We start from the raw sequence: 26,557 nt of genomic DNA, 5'->3' as shown, positions 1-26,557 counted from the left end.
TCAGAGATAACTTGATAGAACTTACCGGAACTCGAGTTTCCAGTTTTAAACTGAAAAAAATTTAAAAGGAACCATTTTAATATTTTTCATGATTTAATGAATAGTTAATATATTGTAATTGTAATGTGTTTAACACAAGAGAACTAATGACTATATTCTGATGACTTGTTAACGTATCAACTTCTTTAAAATAAAATTACAATGTGAAAATATGCATACATAATATAATAGCTCAGATGAATTATTGAGGATATCTTTGTCAAATTTGGTAAAATTTAGAAAAGTTACAGCAAGATTAATTTGTACATGTAGAAGAAATGTCTGGATGTCAAGTGTTTAGTCAGATGACTCACACATGTACCATATATACTCACTTATAAGTCAAGTCAAAACTGCACAGACCCAGAGCTGCCATCTTTGATGTTTGTTAGAAGCAATCAGGAGAATAAAGTATACTCCGGTCTGCAAGTACACTTTGCTATGGGAAATCAGGATCTCTATTGTTTGCAGTTTGATTTGACTTATAAGCAAGTATATATGGTATGTGAGTCTGAGGCTACTGCATAAAACTGTCATTTGGTTTGCACACTAAATTCAAGTATTGCTATTTATCACCAAAATCCTAAAACATGCCAATACCATGGCCTACCAGCATATACTATCAATGGCAAAGGTATGAATTTGTTCAGACATTTTAAACAAATTTTCAGTATTCACAATAAAATTAACACCATTCTAAATGGCATAAGTGTCAACATAATAATTTGATTTTACCATATATGCTCGCTTATAAGTCAAGTCATACTGCAAACAACAAAGATCATGATCTGTTATAACATAATGTGCCTGTAGATAAGGGTTTATGTTGTTTGGTCTATTGATCACTCCTAACAAACTGCAGAGACCCAGATCTGCCAGTGCATTAGCGAGTATTTATGGTATATGATGCGTTATGCTAATGAGAACGGCATGGTTATCTCTGTTGTGGTTAATTGGTCAGATGTCGACTGGGATCACTGATCAACATCATTTGATTCACAGTAGGTGAATTCCATTTAGGTGGCTACCGATACTCTTCAAATTCCACAATTTTCTGTAGCTCAGTTCACTTACACATATTTACAGGCAGATGATGGTAAAAGAAAGTACTGGAAATAATATGTATATAGCTTTCATTCATCTGTGAGTACTGGAAATTTCTGGAAATCATATATATTTACCCCGGTAGCTTTAATTCATCTGTGAGCATGATGTTCTGTCAACTATGATTCAAAAACACTAGTATGCCTCAGGTGAAGTAAACTTCATCTGGGATGTTAATGCTTTATTTATTTATTTATTCATTCATTTATTCATTCATTCATTCATTTATTCAGTTAGTGTTGTTTTTTCTTCTTTCTGTATTGTGACATGTCACTTCCATTATGAAACACTTGTTGTTAAGGCCTGATTTACAAGTCCCCTTCCACCAGATTACCATTTATACTGGCTTATATGTCAATTCCAAATGCAAACTGCATAGACAGATATCTGCACTGTATAATGCACCATCAGATCTGGATCAATGCAGTTTCTTAGGAGCAATCAGTAGAACAAACAACACTTACCCTGATTTGCTGAGGTTTATGTTATTAGTGGTTGGGCTCGACTTATAATAAAGTATATATGGTAACTTAAGTCCAATGCTTGATGATAATACTAACACCCACTTAAACTTTTAGAGTACTTTTATGTTAGAAAAACAACATTCTATCATAATCCAACCCCTAACTTTTCAATGATTTAATTGGTTGGCCACTGTGGGCTAACTGTGGCTGTCCCCTCTGGGATAATTGCTAGAGAAATTCCATGGCTTGTCTATCTGGGCTCATCATGAGAGAAATTCTTGCATGCATTGTTTCCAGCAGTTATTGAGTAAAATAAGGTCTCCAAAAGAAAATTTCTAAACAAATTTTTAAAAGCCTGTATATATGTACACATTGCAATTCATTAAATTCAATTTTTAAAAAAAATAAAACAAATTCATTTAATTTTAATGAAATTATTTCTTTATTTTATGCTAGCCCAAGAACTAAGAAAGCAATTTTTGTACTGTAGTTAATATATACAGATAACATTAGGACCAAAAAATATCAGATGCAGGAGGTCACGGGTTTGAACAACAGAGATATGACTGAATAATTGTTATAGCTAAGTTAAAATTTGAAATCACACATATACACGAAAACCGTTAATGTGCCATGTTGTTAATTATTTAGTCTAGTCATAAGCATGGGAACCTGTCACACTAGAGTACCAGGTTTGAATCCCACAATGCGCACACACAAAAAAAAAACGTTTTTGGGGTGGGGTTTTGTACTTTTTACCTTGAAATAAGAAAGAAAGCTATGTTATGACATATTTTTGGTACAAATATACACAAAACACAGCTGATCATGCATAGCAAACAGCTTAAATTATCATGCTGGATATGGTAAGAAATCTGTTACTTCAATCTGTTATGCACTTTGTCTAACCAATGTGTTTGAAGATAAAATAAAGAAACTTTGCTTGTTCTGAGTGAATAACATATTTCATCTCATGGTAGAAAAACTCAAGCATTTTCACTGGCAGCTTTGTGAAAACATTAACCATTTGTTTTTACCTATTTCATGAAATAACAGTCATCAATGCTAGCCAAGGTTCCGATAACCCTATCTACACCTTGGCGGATCAAACAGCTTTACTGGTGCTTTGTCCTTGCGACATCTATTGGATTTCATGTGTTGCCTCCCTTAGTATGTATACCAACTAACCAATAGCATGGTGCATTTTACATCTGCCAAAAACTGGTTGCAATTGACCTAAAATGGATACTTTGCAAGTTTAACATCGAACGTATGACTATGTACCAGAAGGAAGCCATTATAGGTGCATTTTAGTGAAATATATTTGTGCAAACATGGACTGACACTGGAAAATTGCTTATTTATCAGTCCATTCAAGTTGTGTGATCCCCATGTCTTGATCATATAGGAACAGTGTTCAAATTTGAACAACTTAATTTTGATTGGATGCAGTGGCTTGCTGCCGTATCCAATGAAATTTACAGACCCAAAGCACAGAAATATCTGCTCGATATTTCAAAGTGTAGATAGGGTTACTGGAACCTTGACTAGCAAAGATGCCATACAGTCGAAATGGAAAACTGTATGAATCTTTTAAGACATATTGCCACAGTAAAATGACATGAAATTTCAAAACAAGTACAGTGCAACCTTCCATACCATTCACCTCCATTAAAGAACAACCTCCCCTCTTCAGCCAGATCTAATTTTCCTATAGATACCATAGCCCTAAAGAAGCCAAATTAGTTCTTTTCCCTTGATGGGTGGTAAAGAGAAGTTGCAGTGTATATACTGTACATTTTCCAATTTTAAGCAATAAAATATAAAATTAGTTATGATGTCTACGACATTTAACATAATTTTCCATACATAACTGTTTTATTCAGACCACAAAATATTTATTCTATATGTTGGAAACATTTTCTTCTTATTTAGTCTCATATATGTGCAGCTTAAATTAATGTATTCTATTCCTGTCAAAATTAATTAGTTTAATAAACTGGATGCATGGTGAGAAATTTGCTTCTATAAATACATACCTGATTCTACAATATTCCATCCCTACCCAATGATGGCGGTACAGTCTCAACTGAAAACAACCATCATAGAAGTTGCCTGCCATGTTAAAAGGGGCAAGAACTCTTACCAAACACATGAACACACTAACATTGGTTATTATTCACATCTTTGTAGGATTACCTTGATATGCACCAAGTATGACTGAAATCCATCAATATCTTCCAGGTGAGTTGATTCTGTCATATACTGTAACCAGATGTAACTTAAGGTAGACAAAGTGCATGATCTTTGCCAACCATTATACGAGGACAATGACCAATCAAAATTTGATTATGTGTTACACAGCAGCAGGGAAGTTCTACAGACCAGGTGGCACAGACCAAATCAACCCTCCTACGCAAACTTTCTCCGTAGAAGCCTCAGAAAGCAGAAATACAGCCTTCTACGTAAATTAATTTGCGTAAATTCGACCCGGAGTGCAATTTTCAGATACAAAAAAAACAGCAATTTTTGGGGGGGGTATAGTAAAGTTTGTGTGTGATTGCAAGAAAAGGGTTGTAATTTTATGAGTAAATTTGATCAAGGCCGATTCGATACCTACTGCGCGGATCATGAAGATTAATCGTGATAAATCCGTGCGGTGTTGCCTGAGCGTGACTGAAGAAATTTTTAAATTTATTTATGTCCATGTCGCCGTTGCACCAAGTTTGATGAATGTTTCTTAGCGTGTGAGTATCAACGCCATTGAATACTGATAAAATATTACAATTATCTCTAATCACCTTTGGAATTTGTGTATATCGCTGTGTCACGTAAATCACATCGGTATTCTTGTGTCGGCCACGCGAGAATATCCTAGCCGGATTAGTTTGCTTATCCAGCATCACATCATCGAAAACAACAAGATTATTAACATCGCCGTCTAAATTTTCCACTGATGGAGCTTCATTGATATCCGTGATAAATTCTATTGTGCCATCTTCAGTATTATCACTAAATTCCTTGAGTACCTGATAACATCGCTGATCATCAACAGACGGCGCAACCAAATACAATTTGTCCCATTTTAACCATCTCATTATCAAATTCAACAACAGCTGCGTCTTTCCAGATCCCGACGGTCCAATGATTATCATTCTTATCGAATTTGGTAATGCCGCGGTGTGTTTTGCTTGCTCGCGTTTCTTTGTGGCTGAAAAATCAATTACATTCATGTTATTAGAATATTATGGATTTATATTGTGTTAAGTGTCGCACTCGAACTGCTACGATAAATCCAATCGAAGTCGTTACACGCAACAACAGGAATGCAATCAAAAGTGAATGTGCAGTTTGCAAGACAATTAAGTTTAGATTTGTAAAAAAAAAAGTAGAACCGGAGGAGACATCGCTGCCTCCTTAACAAATCTACCTGGAGCTCCCTGGGCGAAATATCCCGGAGAGAAGCATTTGCCAGGATATAATTACTGCGGACCTGGTACAAGGCTAGATATAAGACTTAACAGTAATAATCAACCAAATCCTGGTGAAGAACCAGTAAACGCCATTGATAACGCATGCTACTACCACGATCTTGCGTATCGTAGCGGGGATTTACAACAAAGACATCTCGCTGATATCAGACTAATTCATGCAATAGACGCAATTCCTGATAAAAATTTCAAAGAGAAATTGGCAACTTGGTTGATAAAAGGTGCGATGAAAGGTAAATTAGTTCTCGGTGCTGGTAAATTATAATGGAGCAGATATATTATTCTCCGCGAGGATTCTGGCGAGGAAAATCAGCAATTGCTAAACTTGCTAAGGCAGCAAAAGTAAAACAATCCACCGCTGAATCGTGGCTATCGAGGCAGGCGGCCTGGCAAATTTATCTTCCTCCACCTAAAAAAATATCATATGCGAGTTTTTCCGTCAGTGTCCCTAATGAAGTTCATCAGGCTGATTTAATGTTTCTTCCTCACGATACCGTTGACGGAGTTACATACAAATATGTTCTGACGGTTGTTGATATTGCAAGTAGGTACAAGGAAGCAGAACCATTATCAAATAAAACAGCAACAGAAGTTTCAAAGGCATTTGAGAAAATTTACTCGCGATCTCCGTTAACATGGCCGAAACTTCTTCAGATTGATCCAGGACGAGAATTCCTCGGTGCGGTTAATTCATTGATGAAGAAGAATAATGTTAAAATCCGACGTGGTATAGTTGGTGTTCATCACAATCAAGCTATCGTTGAGAGATTCAATAAAACTCTTGCAGAAAGATTATTCGGATATCAGTACGCGAGAGAATTTATTCAAGATAAACGATCTCATGATTGGGTAACAAGATTGCCTCACGTGATTAATGCACTAAATAACGAAGTAACTCGAATAATAGCAATGAAGCCCGCAATTGCAATCACAAAAACAAATATACCACTGAAGCGAAGTTCCATAATTCCACCTGTGCTAGGTAGTGTCATGGTTAGATATTTATACAAGGAAGGAGAAGCCGAGGGAGGAAGAAAAAGAGCAACTGATCCAACTTGGAGTGTTACGACACATAAAATATCAGCCGTAACAAGATCATCAGGAAGACCAGCAATTTATTTTCTAGATTCGTTAGCACCACAACGAGGATTTACCAAGGAGGAATTACAAATAATACCAAAGGATACTCAATTACCGCCATCGTCGTTAATGTGAAATTTAATTCTACCTAACTGAGATAATTTTCTTACTCGAGACACGGCTAGATAAACTAAATTTGACCAAGAAATTCTATCATCGACGATCCAAACCTGGCCATGTACAGTCAATCCCTGCGATGAATGTATCGTTGTTGCGTATCCGAGTTTCCATGGCGATCTTTCTGCGTTTATCGCATCATTGACAAGATTGATATCAACGAAAATAATATCGTTCAAAACTAATATTTTTTCTTCTCCGCAGGGTAAAGTAACACTGATATTTTGTTTCCTGGTATCAATGGGCCTGTAACACAACGGTACCTGCAATGTTGGAAATTTATCACAATGAAGTTTGAATAGCATTTCCTGAATAGCATCGCGAATAATTTTCCTACTAGCAACAATCAGATGATCTGGACGCCACAAATTTAGAAAATTATCCATCGAAGTCTCGTCGATTATTCTTCTCATTACATCGCATTGAAACTTATTAGGTTGCAACCGAATTATTTTTTTAAACTCGGTCAGTAAAATATCATTAGATCTATAATCAGCGTCAATTTCTTCATAATAATCAACAAAGTTTCTGAGCCATTTATGAGGAGATTCACCATCAATAGGATCAGGTTGGCCGTGATCTCCGCACATTATTACTGCGGTGTTTTTTTCTTCTAGCCAACCCAGAAACAATTTTAGTATAACTAAATTTACTGTACAAATTTCATCAAATATTATAACCTTATTGATATATTTGTTTCCCATTCGAGCCGAATCCCACAATCCACCGCTGTACTTGAAATAACTGTGATACGTGCAAGAATTAACGCCGCGTTGTCTTATTTCTCGCGCTAATCTGTGAGTTGGAGTCAACACAACCATATCAGAGTTTGAAAATAAATTTATCGCTCTTGTTGTTTTACCACTACCGCCAGGACCGTTTATGTATACAAATTTATTTCGTGAAATCGGATCAAATGCGGATGCGGCCGTTGATACTTCATCATATTTATCTTTATGAAACTTATCGCAATCTTCTACATCAGCGTCCTCACAATAATCTAGAATATCCTCGTTTTTTATTCTCCAGGTTCCCCATGAACCATTGGTGATTAAATTCTCCAATCTATACTGAAATTTTTTATCGATATAAAACGAATCCGTTGCAACTCTTACCGCGATATCAGAAAATTTATTTATCATCGACAGCAAATTTATACTCACATAGGCGAGCAGTGACGACCGCAAATGCGTATACTGCGCCGATTCTCCATCGAGATAACTAATCACAATACCCAACTTTTCTCCATCAATAATAATATTTTCTCTGTTGCAAAATATTCCACGCGATACTGTATCAGCAATAATAAAATCCATCTCGGCATCATTGATAAATAACCTAGCGTGGCGATGTTTATGATCAACGGATCCTCCTTGAGTAAATTTACCAATTATTTTTCTTCCGATATCCTTCGCATTCTCACAATCCGTGGGCAACCACACTTCGGTTTGTTTCCTATAGGATATAATCGCTTCACTTACCGTCAATGATATTAACATCGACGAATCCAACATAAATCTCAACAGCACTATAGGGACCCATCTTCGCTGAGATAAATGCCGACCAAACCAAATATAACAAATCTTATGCAAATTTTCAGCAAACTCGAATGAGGTAACATGAGCGAATCCGGTCATAACAAAATCAGGTAATGGTCCGTTAATCGCAACTCTCGTCATCTCGTTGGTGGGATGGCCGAATTTAGCAAAGTAATCCGCACAATCACCATATCCAAGGAAACTTCCAGGATAACACGCGCTCATGTCAACGGAAATCATATCCTCGAAATAATACTTGGTATTCCATAATCCTCCGTGGCCGTATTCGATACAACTAAGTTGAATATCATTGAGAAACTCATTCCTCGTAGGTTTCCACGAATTTCTTTCTCTAGCAGCGTGAGCGGCAACAGATGGAACAGTAAAACAATTTGTTAGTAACCGATCTGGATTTGACGAATATTTCTCCGCGATATTTCTCATCGATTTGTGTAATATTTCATCACGGTAAATATCTCCGCGTGGCAAAATAAATTGATCGTATTTTTCTTCACTAGAAAATAACCAGACTGATATTGGATCAGACGCGGCTAATAGTTTGATAAACCTAAACATTGCATCGGAATTGTCTTTTGCGCCATCAACGGGATAAAATTTAACAACACGATCTCGTGGAAATATCATTACCGACTGACTCCACGCATGTGAATTGTGATCAACAATTTCGATTGGTGTTCCTCGAGAATTATACGGCGACGAATATAATATTTCTCCCGATAATGTTTTTACCGTGATAGGAAATTTAAGTTTCTTACTCAGCGCAGCAACATCGTCAATCGATGCACCATCAGCAACTGTCTTTGCCCATGAATTAATTTTATTCAATCTCAATTGAGTCAGACCAGATCCACGTCGTGCATTTTTCATGTGCTCGATAACTCGCTCGGCCACGCAATTTATTTTCGGAGATTCCTTCATCGCAGGTAGATTTTTCGCATCAGGATTATTATTCAGCCGATAAATTCCATAAACAACAGCGCTAGAAGGATACGCCTTAGCATAATAAGGACCGTCTATACCTAATAATAATCCCGGTTTCGAATTCTTATCAAGAATAACATTTTTCTTACCGCCGCGTACTGGATCTCGTTTATCACGAATAATCCAAGTATCATCGGGTATTTGTGCAATAAATTTTATTCCGAAAATAAATCGCTCTTCTTTATGTGAATTTTTTATATGTTCGATTATCTTCTTTGCTCGCTCCAGATTCATCGTAGCATCAACAAAATTAGTTTTCCATGTCGACCAGGTATGAATCGCTCCATCATCGAAAAATTCCTTCTTTGCACGATCAACCTCTGGAATGATATATTCTGCCTCGTCAAGATCAAATAAATCCATTATTATATTTTAGACAAATGTTTAAATTATATAATGCAATGCAAATGGATAACAGTCGGATCAACAAAATCATGCGATAAATCCTGCAGAGGTGAATATTGCGGCGCTCACATATACGAAATTCGACGAGGTAACAAAGGACCACAGCGATGCTTAATTTGTCAAGTTGGTATTCGAGGAAAAACTCGATTATGTTTCTCTTGTGGAGGGAAAAAATATCGTGAGTTACGGAGATATTATGAAAAAAGATCCTCGTCAGTGATAAAATGTGAAGAAGATTATATTAATCGTTTCAAAGCAAATTATGATTTAAACAAAGAGAATATCATATATGGAAATGAAATCAGCGATTCCCACAATGAAAATCACATGCGAGTATAAATCGCATCCAACCATCGAAGGTTACGAAGCATCTGAGGATGGTAATATTAGACACATCAGAACAAAAAGACAAGTTGGTAATGTTAATAATTCGGGATATCTTGCTTTTACTTTCAAAAAATCAGGTTATTTATGTCACAGATTTATATTCGAGTGTTATCACGGACTCATTAAGAATAATTTGGTTATTGACCATATCGACGGAAATAAACTTAATAATAAAATCTTGAATCTTCGCGCGGTAACTCCGAGTGAAAATTCAAGATTTAATAATATAAGTGGCGTATATCGACCAGCTAAGGCGGTTAAATCGGTAAATCAAAAAACTGGTGAAGAACTTGTATTTGAGTCGATGACTGCAGCTGCGAAATATTATAAAATTGGTTCAGCATCGGTGTGGCGAGTAGCAGAAGGAATTCAACATGCGACTTTTTCTTATAGGTCGAATTCGTGGATCAAGTTTTCCTACACTCGAATAATATTAAATTCGGAGAGTGACGAAGAATAATTAAATACTACAAAATTAATATAATGGACGAAGAAACAATAAACGACATCATTGAAGCGATTGATGATCTGAAGAAAAAGATAGATCTTCCATCGGAGTTAGACACAAATAAAATTCGATCTGAATTCGAGACAATTGTTCAGGGAAAACTTGAATACAAATATACGCTGCCGTCCGAATATAAATTAATAAAGAAAATCCAAATTGCGATATATCAATCACTTGCAACAATCAGCGATGATCGCATCGAGGATTTTGTTAAATTATCGATGTTGGTAGAAAACGCTAGATTGATTTTATCAGACGCGTATGAATCACGAAAAATTACAAGTTCGCGTGTCAGGCAGTTGAAAAGACTTGTCGATGAAAGTAAAATTAGGGAATCATCCAATTCCTGAATAATTTCTGCAAAACAAAAAAAAAGATTAATTTTGAACATTCCCCTGGTTTTTATTTATTTTTTTCGCCCATTTTTCCCTGGGATACAGATTTGAAAATCTCACTCACGATTTCACCAAAAGATTGATACTCACAGTTTCCCCGCGTATATCAAGTAAATTTCCTTTCTGATCCGTTAGTTTGAAATTTATTCTTGACAAAAATCGATTATGACATCGCAGGTAAAACGGATTCATTGGTTCCTTGATTATCAAATAACCAGGAGATGCGCTAGGTGAAAATGAATACAATATAAAACCCTGATGGGCTTGATTTGACTCTGACGCATCAACATTGTAACTACCCTCGACAACATCCGCGTGAAGATAAATCGCGATAACTTCCGTTATATTAACGATACCCGGCGAGATATGCCGTCCGCCACCAGTCGGATCATTATTGTGTTTGAGAATCAATTCCGATTGTATTTTTTTAGTCCATGCGGCATGTAATTTCGGAAATAAATCATCAATGGTATCAGTGACGGATTTTCTCATCGCATCAAAATCAGAATTGGGGAATTTGAAATTTGGCAGTGTTTCCTCGGTTAATTCAAATACTCTCATGAATTTTTGTTTTTCTCCTGAGTTTTTGATCAACTCGAATTTGCTAATAGGAAGAACATACTCGGCAATTGATATATCGTCGACTATCGCCCGAATAAACATATCATGATAATATTCAATATCATTCGCAAGTTGATTTAAAATTTTCACGTGCTTTATAATTTCGCTACATGAACCAGATTTATTTAGGATGCATTCATGAAATGATCCTCGCAATAAATTTAATTGTAATTCGTGTTCTTGAATAAACTCGTCGAGGGTTCTTCTTACCAAGATACCGTCTATGGGGGCTATTATCCTGTTAATGTGGGTAGCGTCGAAGATTTTCACATCTGGGGGGATTTTAGGAAGAGGCAGCCATGAGAGAATTCTTTCGTTAATAAAAGTGAAAGCGAACATTACTAGGTTAAATTTGTGGTTATTCATGAGATTGATGGCGCTGTGGATCAGAGGCTTGTGTTTGATATCTCCATACCATCCTTCGTCGGTTGTAAAATCCGATTTTTTTGGTTCCGGTAGTTCTGGAAGGGCTTCCTCATACCAACCTGGAATAATAACATCCGATTTTTTTGGTTCTACCAGAGGTGCGACCTCGGGCCAACCTAATATATTTCTAATCGATGATTGGTAAATATCAACAATATACGGTGATTTCACTTCTATCATTGACGATAGTGTTGGATCATGTGAAGATATCTTTATTCCCGGAGTAGCATCGCCGGTTAAATTTGATATTCTAGTGGTAAATTCATTATTCAGTTGATCAATTTCATAACTGCCCGTTGGTATACCAACGACGATCCAATCAGGTGTTCCATCGGGTTTATTTTTATTTGCAAAAACAAGTGAATTATTTGACATCAAATTACCGAATGATTTCGATCTAACATTAGGCCAGCTGTTGTAGACGCGCAATTGTGTTAATGCAATTTCGTTGACGTTGATTGGTGTTGAAAATTAATGCTAAATTCTGGTTTCGTTGAACTTAGCGATATTAACGTTGTTGTCGGTGGTGTCGTGTTTGTCACGATCTGGGCTAGCTCGGACATTATTAATATTCATTTGTTCAATCTCCGAGTAGATACTGATAATCGAAGAAAATTCTAGATCGGATATAATACCGTCATTAAGACTCTCCGAAAGTAACGATGATAATTTCGAGTATGCGTCATTGATTTTAGTTAGTTTACTTTTGTACGAAGATAGTTTCTCACTTGTGCACGAGGATATCTTTTTTGCGATGATATTTAAAACACCGGCAATTGTTGTTGTTGACGAGATTATTATTGTTGCTACGATTGGCGCTATCATTGTTACCGCGGATAGAATTATTCCTGCACCAGCGACCACAGCAGATACCGCGTACACAGCAACATCAATGGTAACTAATCTGCGCTGATATTTCTTTATTTTTATCTGATAATCGTCGAGGAGTTTTTTTAGTGAATCCTGCCATGATCGCGCCTGATTGTAGCGGTAATCCGATGCGGTCATTTATTAATCTACGATATCAATTGCATGATCACTGTTATATTCGTATAAAAATTCGAAAATTGCAGAATAGTGAGTTGGTTCTGTGAAAGATCTATCTGGTGGTTCCAAATAAATAAATGTGTTGCTATTTTCTTTTAACGCAATAATAAAAAATCCCGGGGAAATTTCATGAAATTTATAACCAGAATTTTGTTGTCTTTCTTGTACTACTTGTATCTTAAATTTTATATCGGAGATAATATATACCCGATATATACCAGTAATTGGCGCATTGAAAGTAAAATCGTTTCTTTCTGGACTCCAGAAAAGATCATATGACCTAAACACAAATGGTACATAGCAGGATATTTTTTTTGTTTCTACCTCCGCTGGTATCGAAATTCGCGATAATATTTCAAGGTTCATTGACGATATTTTTGTGTTGATGTAATCAAACCTCGTAGTTGCTCTGAGAATATCCTCGTTAATATCTCGAATTTCTTTCTCGTACACTGATGTTTCGACTCGTTTTGATATCATTTTAGTTAACATGTCAGTGTCATTGAGATTATTCTCGTCGAGTTTTTTTATTTCATCGTTGATGGATTTTATTTGTCCTTGCATCACGTTAATCCCCTTGGTAAATTCAGGAACAACAACATCGCCGAGTTTAATAATTTCCTCGTTGATTTTTTTGCTGAGATCGTCGATTGATGGTTTCTCACCCATCGAGATATTTATCTTGGTAATTTCCTCATTGATGGATTTTACTCTCTCAATGAGATCGCTGTGTGTATTTGAGGAGGTATCGATGAATTTTTTTATATCCTCGTCGAGTTTTTTATTGAGATTTTTTGATACCTCCTCGAGTTTTTTAAGGTCGTTAGTTAATCTGTTAAGTCTTTTTGTCATTCTGTCCTGAAGATCGTCGTGTAATGCTTTATCGGCCTTCAGAAGCAACGTTGCTGATAACTCTTTGTCGGATTTTTCCACATCCGCGATATTGACCTTCAGGGGTAACTTCGCTATAATATCGGCGATATCAGCAATAGATTTTAATACCATCTCCGATTGGCGAGTAAACTGACTAATGTGATCGCGGTATTCGTCTCGCTTGATTATATCAGTTATTTTGATATTGCTAGTTTGTAATCGCCCTTCGGTATTTTGAAAAACAGCAACTTCACCAGGATCAACTTCTGATAGTGATAGAAGATTGTTAATATCGCTCTTAGTTGCAAACTTTGATGTATCGATGTCGACTGCTCCCTTTTTTTCTTTTCTGAAGAGAGATCTACCGTAAATGTCAACCATGATATTTATCTACGGTATATTCAAATAAAATTTTGCGATAAGGGTTGGATGATTTTGAAATTGCATCAAGGACATTAATTGACTCCGGGCCGCATATTGGTGGATCTGCTAATGTTTGTGTTGGAAGCGTTGAATACCAAACCGGAAGTTTTAGCTTTGACACATATTTGATAAATTCATTTGACGGTGCTAATCCATATGAGTCGAAATAAATAACTTCGCGAGGATTAATCGCGTAAGCAACCCAGTGAGTGCCAGGACCGGAATTTTTATCGAGATTTATTATTCCTGTCTCGGTAGGATTTGGTTTATCTGGTAGTTGATCTCGCATAAATACGCCTCTGAAAAATTTTATTTTCTTTTTTTTTGCTTCACTTATCAAATCTAAATTTGAGGCTGGTAGGCTCGACTTAACCCGGATCCGTACGGGGGTCGTCTTAGGTAAAGGCCGGATCCTTGTCGTTGCTGCATCATTTTTGCAAGAAGGAGGGGAGCAAGAAGAGGAGGGAGAAACCCTCCCTTTTTTTTACGATATCTTCCTCCGGTAACTTTTTTTGCTAATGCGGAACCTATCCCTCCAAGCGCGCCTAATCCTACTGCCTTTGCAATCGCGGGAGCCGCCGCAGCTATCAATCCCGGAATAGCGGCAAATAAAGGAAAAATACCGCCAGTTTTGATCATATCTCTGATTGCTCCTATTGAGAGATTCAGGCGAATACCAGTATTTGCTGATCTGGCTCTGGTGAAATGTCCATGTTGATTTTTAGTTAACGATAGTTTGTTAGGTCCACCGTGAAGCTGATTGCTTTTTAAGGTTAAACTTAAACCTCGTCGCGCTGTTGTTGCCGATTGAAGCTTTTTCACCTGACCGGGAGTCAGAGTTACACTGACGTGCTCGTATGGCATATTAATAATCACTTTATCTAAATTTAGAATTTATTACATATTTTCTACGGGCGCGTCTATAATTCTCATTCTACCACTGATGCCTTCCAATATCATTGTTCTATCACTGAGGATCACCGCAATTACTTTATATAAATTATTTCCGGTTCGAATTCTAGCTTTGAAATGAATATCAACAACTGATTGCTTTACCAAATCGAGATGCTCCAGGGAAAAGTAATAGATAGGATAAAGTTTATTAAAATCCAACTGTGATATTTGCAATCCAGTATCGATATTTTGATCGCGACCCATAAAACTTAGTAACTGATGATACGCGCGTGCCGTGGAGTAATTGGCAAAATTAATAGATAATTCCTCGGATGGTTCTTGCTGACCGTTTATTCTCAACGAAACGTTTGTTGCGTTGATATTATCGAATATCATATGACTATATAATTGATGATATCTTCGTGTATGCAAAAAAGCAACAAAGATATGACGCGGTGCAGAGGTACCTTGCTGTGATGCAATACGCCAAGTAAAATCACCATCAATATCAGTGGTTGTGGAATCTGTTGATGTTGTTAGCCACGACATAATAGATTTACCACCTTGATTCATGAATGATAATAATTTTTCTTCCGCGATTATTGATGGAGTTATCGCTGGCATCCACAAGGTAAATTTTAGTAATTTTACCCTACCTCCATGATTCGTGTCATCATTTGCACCTATCACGTTTGTTTGGTAATCGATATCACCTTGTCGCCAAATAGCATCATTGCTATCCGCTTTCCTAATAAACGTTACGGTGTGTTTTGCTCCGTAAATAACTTTTCTAAAATGCCTACAAAATCCGAATATATGAGATAACGGAATAGCACAAGAGAAATATCTATGTAACCCCAGCAACATAGAATTTCTCGTGGCAAATCCAAGATTATAATCAGGATTAGTGCCAACAGGAAGATCCTGAAGATTTGCAAAGAGGCCTGGATTAGGAAGGACGCGATCGTTGGGTTGTCTAATATCAAGCGGTCTATTATCGGGACGATCAGAATTATCTTTGGCAAACATCATACCCGGACCAGCTGATCTAGTAAAATCATCCGAGTATCTCGCTAGACCTATTATCGTTGTTGCTAAGTCAACATCATTGGTAATTGACTCAATCTCTCTTCCATCAATCATGTAAGTGGCGTTCTTGAATAATGCCATAATGCCGTTATTGACAAATCCGACTCTAAAATCTTGACCATAGAGAGTAACGCCGTCACCTCTAGTAATTTCACCGGTAACTTCAATATATGCCTCAGATGGAAGAAAATATCTCGTTGTATCGTGAACTTGAATCTCCAGGCGATTATCAGTATTTGGTGTTACTGCATCGTACGAGAAATACTGAAAATCTCGTACTGATGTGTCTCTACCTACAGGCTCATCCATGTCAAACACTTCATTTGACATTCTTGCGAACATTATTATTAATGATATCGTCTAAAACGAAGACCGCTACCTGAAACAAAACTTGTGTTTCCAAGATTTGCGTTTGCAATTTCATGCGCCAGATTTGTGTTTGCAATTTCATGCGCTAAATTTGTGTTTGCTAGATTTGTGTTTGCAATTTCATGAGCTAGATTGGTCTTAGCAACTTCCTGTGCTAGATCGTTTATTTTCTTATTTGCTGCGTCGTTTATGGTTTTGCTAATTTCGGGTGGCATTTCGCTGGTGATAGGTAATTTGACTGGCCGTTTTTTGCGTATTAAATTTAATATTTTATTTTTGACAGCATTGAAGCCTTTACTAGCCAAATTACTAATACCAGAAACAGCTGTCTCGCCGATCTTTCCTATTGCTTTTAATCCTAATTGTTTGATCGCAGGACCAATTTTAGGTGCTACTCGCGTGACAAGACTTCCAATGATATCACCAAATCCATTACCGTGAATATATTTGTATACTGGCAATCGAGAGTTAACTACGCGGACCTGATTAGATCTGCGTTGATGTTTGTGAACAATCATGTTATTTCAATTGTATTGTTTTAATCGATGAGTTCATCGACGAGTTCCTTGTAAATGTGAGAATTGATGATACCACCACGAAATAATCGCTGACAAATATCTGATGCTTCGTTGACTACTTCACGGGAGTTATTTCCTGCTCGTTTTCCTCCGATTAATACTTCGAGGCGAGATACATCATTGACAACACTGTCAGGACAAACTGTATATCCACTTCCTTTCTTTTCTGAATCCTCAAATACTTCTCCTGACGAACTAGACGACGTCAGTGGTGAATATATATCTGGTGGAGGTGAAGGGGTACCGCCCCTAAGTGTTTTACCCTCCCCGGGGTCAATTCCCCATCTTATTGGTTTTTCAGTGGGACCCCTGTAGTTTGACGGCGTTGGTTCTGGAGGTGCGGGTCGCCAAGAAGGGAATGCAGAAGGTTCCCTTGGATATAATGTAGGAGAGAGAAGAGGGTGATGAGGATCAAAGGAAAATGATTCAGGACTATCACTTTTAGGCGGTGAACCTTTATCTTTAGGTGACGAACTTTTACTTTTAGGTGACGAACTTTTACTTTTGGGTGGCGAAATTGCCTTTTTCGCACTCGCAGCTCTGTATTTAATAACATCTGATGAAAATTTTCTAAAATTTTCATCATCATATTTTACTGGTTTTTCTATACTACCAAAATACATCATTGCTAGCCAATCAATTTCCTCAATTTTATCAGCATCAATATCTTTTCGCAAAAGTAATCTTTTATTTTCCGGAGAATTATCCGCAGCCATTTGAACTGTTGAATCATAGTTGCGAGTTAAATGCAACATGTTTTCATCCAAATAATTTTCAGCAGATATTCTAGGACTAAGAATAAACGAACTACTAGCCGGTGATGGTACATATTCGGGAACAATTATTGGTTTATCACTCTGATCTTTTTTCTTTCTTGATTTTCTTTCTTTTTTCTGTGGTGGAATATCTTCCTTTGGTCTAGCTCCTAATTCCTCTGGTTGAAATATTGGCTCCTGTGGTTGAATATCTTCCTGTGGTATTACTTTTCTTCCTCGTTTTTTAGGTTTTGGTTCCTCTTGTTGAATATCTTCCTGTGGTTGAATATCTTCCTGTGGTGCTGCTTTTCTTCCTCGTTTTTTAGGTTTTTGTTCCTTCATTTCTTCCGCTCCCTCCCTATTATAAAAAAATCTAGCGTTTGCTGCTTCTGTAAATCTTCTATAAAATGGATCAGTTTTTCTCGCCTGCGTCATTCTCGCATAAATTCTATACATCGCAGGATACCATTTATCACGAGATGAATATCTCTCTCTTCCTATTTCAGTCAAATATTCATCTCGAATATCAAATGCATCTTCAACAAATTGACCAAATTGATCTATATTATATATCTCAGATAAAGGTCGTGATATCATTTCCCATCCCTCATCGGTAAAATTTTCTCTTAATTCATTGATATCATACTTCCTTCCTCCTCCCCCTCCTCCAGGTCCTCCTCCAGGTCCTCCTCCAGGTTTTTTCCCTCTAGGTCTTGCTCCAGTTTTTCCTTTACGACCTACTCTATAGGCAATTGCAGGTTGCCCACCCTGCTGCGCTGCTGCTGCTGCTATTGCTAATCGATCGGGTAATGTTCGTGATTGCTCCTCAATACCTTTCAACGCGCGAAAAATTCCACGTTTTCTGGCTTCCTCATCTTCCTTATATTTTTCGTCACCATATACAGTTTGTTCAATTGTTTTAGTAATTGGCTTCAACCATTTTGCCGAAGTTTCGGAAATTCCATGTTGCATATCTTCGTAACCACGAACATTTCTCTTAAATAATTGTTTTGTCGGAATGAACTTCTTTAATGCCGCTAATTGCTCTCGCGCTAATCTGGCAGAATGAGGTTCTCCAACTGTGCTAGTTTTCCGACTCATCTTATTTTCAATGATATTGTTTTATTGTAAGATAAAATTAATATCCGCAATCCAATCTTGCAATCACACACAAACTTTACTATACCCCCCCCAAAAAAAATTGCTGTTTTTTTTGTATCTGAAAATTGCACTCCGGGTCGAATTTACGCAAATTAATTTACGTAGAAGGCTGTATTTCTGCTTTCTGAGGCTTCTACGGAGAAAGTTTGCGTAGGAGGGTTGATTTGGTCTGTGCCACCTGGTCTGTAGAACTTCCCTGCTGCTGTTACACATCAAATGCTTTGAGACAAGTTGCATTCACAAGATTCTACCATCTACTGCATTTAGGTGCAAAACAGAAAAGGGAATGATTTTAAGAAAAATTTTCTTTGGAAAAAGTGGCCTTCAGATTTTGATCACAGTATGTACCAACTTTCATGAGGACCAATGGAAAATGGAGACTAGCTGCATTCACAAGATTATGTCATACACTACAGCTAGTGCCAAGTCAGAAAGGGCAATAACTCTAAAACTAAGAATACCATAAATGGCATATTATACAATGACCCGATGTTTAATAGTCTTTAATTTAGAAAACTTAAATTTCTGTGTAGAAACCTCATTTCTATCTTCAGTCAGTGATCTTATTCTTGAACCTTTGACTCTGACCTTTATTCTCAAAAATGACATGCTTCACCCCTGAACTAAGTGCAATCCAAGCACAAAGTTTTAGACCAGGTATGTGATGTATAACTAATGTTATTGTCTTGAAGCTATTTGTATTCTTTCAGTCACAGTGACCTTGATATTCTGACTCCAAATTCAATACGGTTCTTCCTTACATCAAGTGCAAGTCATGCACAAAGTTTCGGAACCATAGATGATGGGGAACTCATGGCACTGTGTGAATACTTTTTCTTTTTGCAGTCACAGTGATCTTGACCTTTGACCCCTGATACCGATTGCATTTCTTCCCAACCTCAAGTGCAAGCTATCCACAAAGTTTAGTAACAATTGATGGTAGAAAATTCAAATTATTGTGTGGAAACCATTATTTTAAACTATCTTCAGTCACAGTCACCTTGACCTTTGCATTTTTTGGTCTTGAAATTAATAGGGTTCTTCCCAAACCCAAGTGTACATGGATGACAATTTGAGTTACTGTGTGGAAATGACATTAATAACAGACACACAGATGGTCAACATCATAACATAGAATGTTCTGCCTTATGGCAGGCATTTAAAAACTGCAGAAGCAGTGATTTGTCAACATGTGCATCATTAGATGATGATGACCATAATATGTACCGCATGTCATAGTGATCCATCCAAAACCATGAGACTAACTGCATTCATAAGATTCTGTTGTAAAGCTAACCCCTGACTTAACGTGACAGTTGCATTCTCAAGAGTGGTTGCATAACGTGAAACCACGGAACTCAAAATTTTGGTTTCACTTCCTTTAATTTTCGTTTAAAAATAAGTACTGGTAATTCAATTAACTCTAATACCATTCATTTCATTTCACCCATTTACAAATCACAATTTTTTTTTTTGTTTCTGAAAATAATTTCATTAACCCTTCATATGAAACTGCATCAATGCAAATTTGCTCAAGTCAAGCAGATACCTGTATACTGCATTCAGCTAAAAGACAACAAGGGCAATAACTCTTATAAAACTTGCAGAATAAAATAATTTGCCAATATGTGCATCTTCAGGCAGAAAACTTACCAAAGTCACTGAAGCCTGAAATGCATGCCACACTATGGAATTTTTGTGCAAGGGTGTTGTATTCAACAAAAATTGTCCATACAAAAAGTGTTGTGACCATGCAAATAGTTTTGATTGATCAATAATTACAGCTTTAAGGTTAAGTCAGTTTGCCTACATCTATTAAGCAGAAGCATACTAGCTTAATTACCACAATTAAATTCATTTTAGAAATACATGTACAAATGTACAGTGTATATAGCAGCTGATTAGAAACAAAAAGTGTACATCCTTTACATACAAAACCACTCATAAATAACATGAAAGAATTCTCTATGCAAATGTGTGTAACGTGGAGGATTTTTCATTAAAGGTAAAATATGCCCATTCTTTGCATATGAAATGACTGTAATTGATCAGAAAAAATGAGACCCTTAAAACAACTAATGCTCTTATGTCCACAATGACTTAGAAAGAATTCAAGATTAGTCCACATCTTCTTTTAACTGCCGTGTGTTGCTGTTGTTGTTGTTGTTGTGGGGTTTAACGCCATTTTTCAGCACGATAGGCTATACATGGCGGCCAGTATTAATGGTGGAGGAAGAACCCGGAAAAGCCCGGAAAGAACCACTGACCCACGAGAAGCTACTGGCAAGCTTTCTCACATGCCCACATTGGCTGAAGCCGTGTGTTGCATATATCTGATAATCTTGCGCAATAAGAATTTCATATTAGCCAGTGTGGCAGCCATATTTGATATAAGATCAGCACCATTTTCATTATGGACAAACCAGACACCATTAGAATACTTTTAGTGTAAACCACATGTTGATATGACAATCTACTGAAGAGAATTTGTGACAAGATATTCAATATGTTTATTGTGGCATCCATGAGGTCAGATTCGCACCATTTTCATTCATAACCAACTAGATGTTATAGTCTTCTGGTGAAAACTCCAGGTTGATGACTTTCCATTTTGGTGGAGTACCAAAACCAAGAGTTTCAAGATGGCTGCTTTTTGTGGCCATATTGGATGTCACGCTGGCACCGTTCTATTTTAAGACAAACTAAACATCATAGGGAGATGTTTTAGCGAAAACATGTTGATATGATCATCCCATTCAGGTGGTGTTTGGTAGCCACAAGATGATTACCAAGATGGCCACTGTGTTGGCCATATTGGATGATGGGGCAACACATTTTTCATTTAGGAACAAGTAGACATCATAAGGCGTCTTTTCATGAAAATGTAGTTTGTAGGGTGGGGGATGGTAAAACTAATGTTAATGATGTAATACTTACGTGTTGCTATTGCATATCTCTTTTTCAGATGGAAAATACCCTGAACCATATGAGAATTCACCCTCCTATAGGGTGACTCCAGACTGTTCTAAAATCCAAAACAAGCTTCTGGTCCATGTACAGAAGTCCTCATTCTTTTATAGAAGGTAGCCTTTGACTAGTCAGTTTTCAGTGCAGAGAGGGAGGAGGAAATCCGACTATAGCAACAGGCAAATTTTAAATCATTAAAATAAGTAATCCCCCCACAACCTCCCCTCTACATTTCAACACCAGTAATACCTAACCTTTGCTATTGCACAGCTAAATTTGATGATCCCACCACTGGTGAAGAAAAAGGAATATTCACCATCACTGCAGCAGTGAAAACCACTGCTAGATGGTATCCGCATGGGTTGTGATACAAAAATATGCCTTCACTTTAGTCAGTTAACAAGCGACGGCCAGCAAAACATCATAATAAGTCTTCTGGTAAAAACCCATGTCAGTACAACTTGAGTTCAGAAGAAGTAGCAAGAACAAGAGTTTCATGACTGTCATATTGAACATCAGATCGGCACCATATTCAAATAGGACAAACAAGACCAAAGCATGAACATATGTATATAGTTTCATGGCAATCCTCCATGCAGTTTAAGAGAAGCATTGATAACAAACTTGTGCCAACAGATGGATGTCAGACAATGGATGGTCAATGACCAAGCTAAAGAAAAGGTACATTTTCCATGGACTTGTAACATGCAAGATTATCACAGGTAAAAAGTACAAACCCCTTACATACCAAATCACTGTAATTACCCACAAAATTGCCATCTTAACATTTTTCAAGGACTTTTGTAACATAAAAAATGATTTCATCAAGGACAAAAAGTGCATAAACTTTACAGATGAAATTACTACAATTCATTATGAACCACAAATTTATCTCCCTATGTACTGACGTTACATTAATTATCCTGGCTCTTTGCAATGGTTTATCAAAATGGATGGATAGCACTGGCTGCTCTACTAAAAATTCAAGTCCGATTATGCAAGCAAACTAACTAGCTTCTTTAAAGCAGTTGGAGTCATCTGAGTAGGATAAAGTACAAACAATTTAAAAAATTTCATGGGGTACCAATTTCATCAATTTTGTGGTTGCAACAAGTCAAGAATTTAAAGACCTAATGAAGAACAATCCTTCAAAGAAACATTTGGACTTCTTTCCCACTTCATGAAGTTAGGTATCAATTAAGATGTCTTTTTTTGTTGCAACACTATAAAAACTGATACCCTTGAAAATACAGTTCACGGTACAGCTCCCCCTCATTATAGTGCAATAAGGAGTCTATCTTTGTTATTATATTGTGTGATAATGTTTGGCAAAAGTACTATATGGTCAATATTCATTCAGAAAACCACTATTTCAACCACTTTCCTTCCATCATATGTGATATCAATACTAACTGATTTAACCAGCAAAAGTTACATGTATTATGCATAGTATGAATTCTGTAAAATTGAACTTATTTGCCTACATATTGCAGATAATGAATCTTGCTGACCTCCCTAGCTATATTGGATTTCTCTTCAGAGGCACAGAGTATGTTACTATTTATAGCATACAGCTAGAGCCTGGTTCCCAGTATTACCAAAATTGCCATTTTATTTGTACTGATCCATTTCTTTTTTATTCCTGATATTTTTCAAATCTATCTACCTACTACAGTGACTAGCTGTATTGGAAGGTTACATCTGCTTGTCAATAGACAATCAAATTGGCAATCGTTTATTTACACATGCACTGTATTGTATCCAAGGAGACTACATACTTAGAAATACCATTGAGGTGTTATATGTAGTGTTCATTTGGTAGACCTGGTATAATTGGATTTGTTTCAATATCCATTTCAGATGTCCTACAGCCTACACTCACAATAGCGAATAGCAGCACGATACAGTGAAGGTTAAATAGAGATAAATGTTGCTGTCCAGTTTCAATTTTGTGGTTATATAAAACTAATGAAAATTGGAAATAATAATTTTTTTAATAACTTTTGTACTGAGATCCATGGGGCATTGTGTTACATTGGAATTATTTTATAATGATAGGCACTATAATGAAGGAGAGCTGTACCGTATATACTTGCTTATAAATAAAGTCAAACTGCAAACAACAAAGTTCCTGATCTGCCATAGCATAAGGTGCCAGTTGACCAGGGTATATGTTGTTTGTACTACTGATTACTCCTAACAAACTGCACAGACTCAAATCTGCCAGCGCATTATGTGATGGCAGATCAGGGTCTGTGCAGTTTGCAGTTGGGCTCATCTTATAAGCGAGTATATATTGTAACTGATGAAAGTTGTAGAAAGTTAATTTTAAGTGAAAGAAACTATAGTTAAACACAAGCTAATTCTTATAAATGATGTACCCATTTTTTATATAAGTAAACTTTACATAGCCAGTCAGTGGTAAAAGGGTAAAGGTTTAAATTTAGAGTGATTTATCAGTCATCTATCGACAGAGCCTAACATATTTCATGGAGATGTTATGACTGCAGAAAGGACGTGGAGTGGATAAATGATGAAATGTAACCTAATGCGTGATAAAAAAAAACTGGAAAAAATCCCATACTTTTGATTTTATAATTAACATATACATTCACTTATAAGTGCAAATGCAAACTGTACCGACCCAGATCACTGGCAGATAATGCACTGACAGATCTGGATCTATACGGTTTGTTAAGAGTAATCAGTATTGTACAAAACATACACCCTCATCTGCCATCACATTATGTGAAGGAAGCTCAGGATCTATGTTGTTTGAAGTTGAACATGAATTGCAAGCAAGTATATTGTTATGTATATCTATATATTTGTATATGCTTTTTGTTATTCATAAGACATCTTCCTATGCAAATTTTATTATTATTAATATTAAATTTACATTTAATTAATATGTAAAAGAAAGGTTTATTAGATAAATCTTTCTTTTTCTTTAAGAGGGGAGGTGGTCAGTATATCTATATTTTTTGCACACTGCATCTAAATTTTTTGTAATTATTAGTTTATTACCAAATTGTAATGATCATCTGTACTCAAAATATTAGATAGCTAATTTCTGTACATGGGTATCAATTCTATTTTAATATAGAGTTTAGATTGTGTATGACCTAAAAATAGGTGTTTACGATCAATAATAATAATAATAATAATGATCATATACCTGTTTACTAGTTTGGTGTTATTTCCAACTGGATGGTTGGTCAGGTGAGTTCTTAAAAGAATTAGGTTATTCCCCATTAGATGGGTTGGTCTGTAGGTTCTTTTATGACATGGGTTATTTACTACATTTCACATAGTGATTAGGAAAAAAATGCATTTTAGCGATGTTAGTTTGTATATAAGGAGAGAAATGAGCAATTGATTTTATTCCTATTTTGGATTGATTCCTAGTTTGGATTCCTATTTTGGATTCTTATTTCCTATATTCTTGCTGTAACATCAGTCTGCAGATGTATTAAATGTTGTTTTTAGATATTATTTGAGAGGAGACATTTGTACTAATTATTCACTGGAATTACAAAGTGCTGAAATATTATTCTGTGTATGCTGTAATTTTATTCAAAGGAATTCTGGACAAAGCCATTCTGATATGTCAGGACATTTGGCAGACCAGTACATTCAGATATCTGGAATAGATTCAGAACATTCAATTCTTTAAGACTTGTGACAGAACTTTGGTAATGAATTTTTAGTTCATTAATATACTGTAAGTTCCTCTTAAAGTTTCATTTTATAACTTTCATAATTAAATTATTTGTAAAGTTTTTTAAAACTTTGCTGGTTTTGCTTCTTTTTGTTACTTAGTTTATGACCATAGAGTCGTAACATATGTACGTAACTAGTATTGCAAATAAGCATACTGTCTTTAAAAGTCCCTAGCTCAGAGTTGCTACTATGAATCTAAAATGAAAGAAAACAGCAAAACAGTAATGCTCACACTTTTGCTTTTGTTTCAAATGAACAAAAAGATCTTCAACTCACTCACAATAATCTTGAAAGAAGGGCAATAACCACACTAAATACTGTATTAATTATTATTATTAATCAATAAGCAATTTTAGATATCAACAGCACTTATCAGTAATGCTTTAACCTTATTGCCCATTAGATAGCAAGAAAATGGTTTTAAACTTCCATTATAATAAGCTGATAAAATGTATCAACAAAGTTAAGCACACAGGATCCCATGAGCGAGAACAATGTATCTCCCTGTTACACAAATCTAGGCAACACAAATTCAAATTGTTTGCATTAGAACTAATGGTAAAGATGCATCCAAGGTGTGCACAGGAGTCAAAATTTGAAGGACATGGGAACAAAGGGAGAAAACTGCACTTTACTTTAGGTGCCCATCCTTTCAGTTCATTTCAAACCAACTGATAATTTTTGCAGTTAATGCTCCAGTGGAAAAAAGGTCTTCAAGTCAATTGTAATAATCCTGAAAATGGGCAATAATTTAACTAATACTACTAATTATTAAGTAATCTAAGAGACAAAAAACAATGATACAAAAGCTTAAACCATCACATTCCACCAACCACCCACATTAGACAACAAAACTGTGTAGACTTTCCACCATCATAATTTACCTATCAAAATGTGTATCAATGAAGTGTTAAACCTATGATCCAGTTAACTGGAAAACGATGCATCCCCTGTCCCCAAAATGTGAGCAAGGATGCACAAAAAATGTCAATGAGGCAAATAAATGTTTGCTTTAGAAGTGAGGGTTATAAAGTGTATGCA

At 36.2% G+C, this 26,557-nt stretch overlaps 1 protein-coding gene across 1 annotated transcript in view; it reads right to left on the bottom strand.

Moving 5' to 3' along the window:
* Positions 1–26,557, bottom strand: part of LOC149788059 (uncharacterized) — a 135,003-nt gene that overhangs the window by 13,065 nt on the left and 95,381 nt on the right. Inside the window, exon 14 of the mRNA XM_089974345.1 lies at positions 26–50. Within this exon, the coding sequence (XP_089830471.1) occupies positions 26–50 (25 nt within the window). The remainder of the gene's footprint in view (positions 1–25; positions 51–26,557) is intronic.

This window comes from Sinohyriopsis cumingii, chromosome 11 (genome assembly GCF_028554795.1).
Source record: "Sinohyriopsis cumingii isolate HCF-2022 chromosome 11, ASM2855479v2, whole genome shotgun sequence".
Classification (NCBI taxonomy): domain Eukaryota; kingdom Metazoa; phylum Mollusca; class Bivalvia; order Unionida; family Unionidae; genus Sinohyriopsis; species Sinohyriopsis cumingii.
This window is presented reverse-complemented; position numbering and strand designations above follow the sequence as displayed.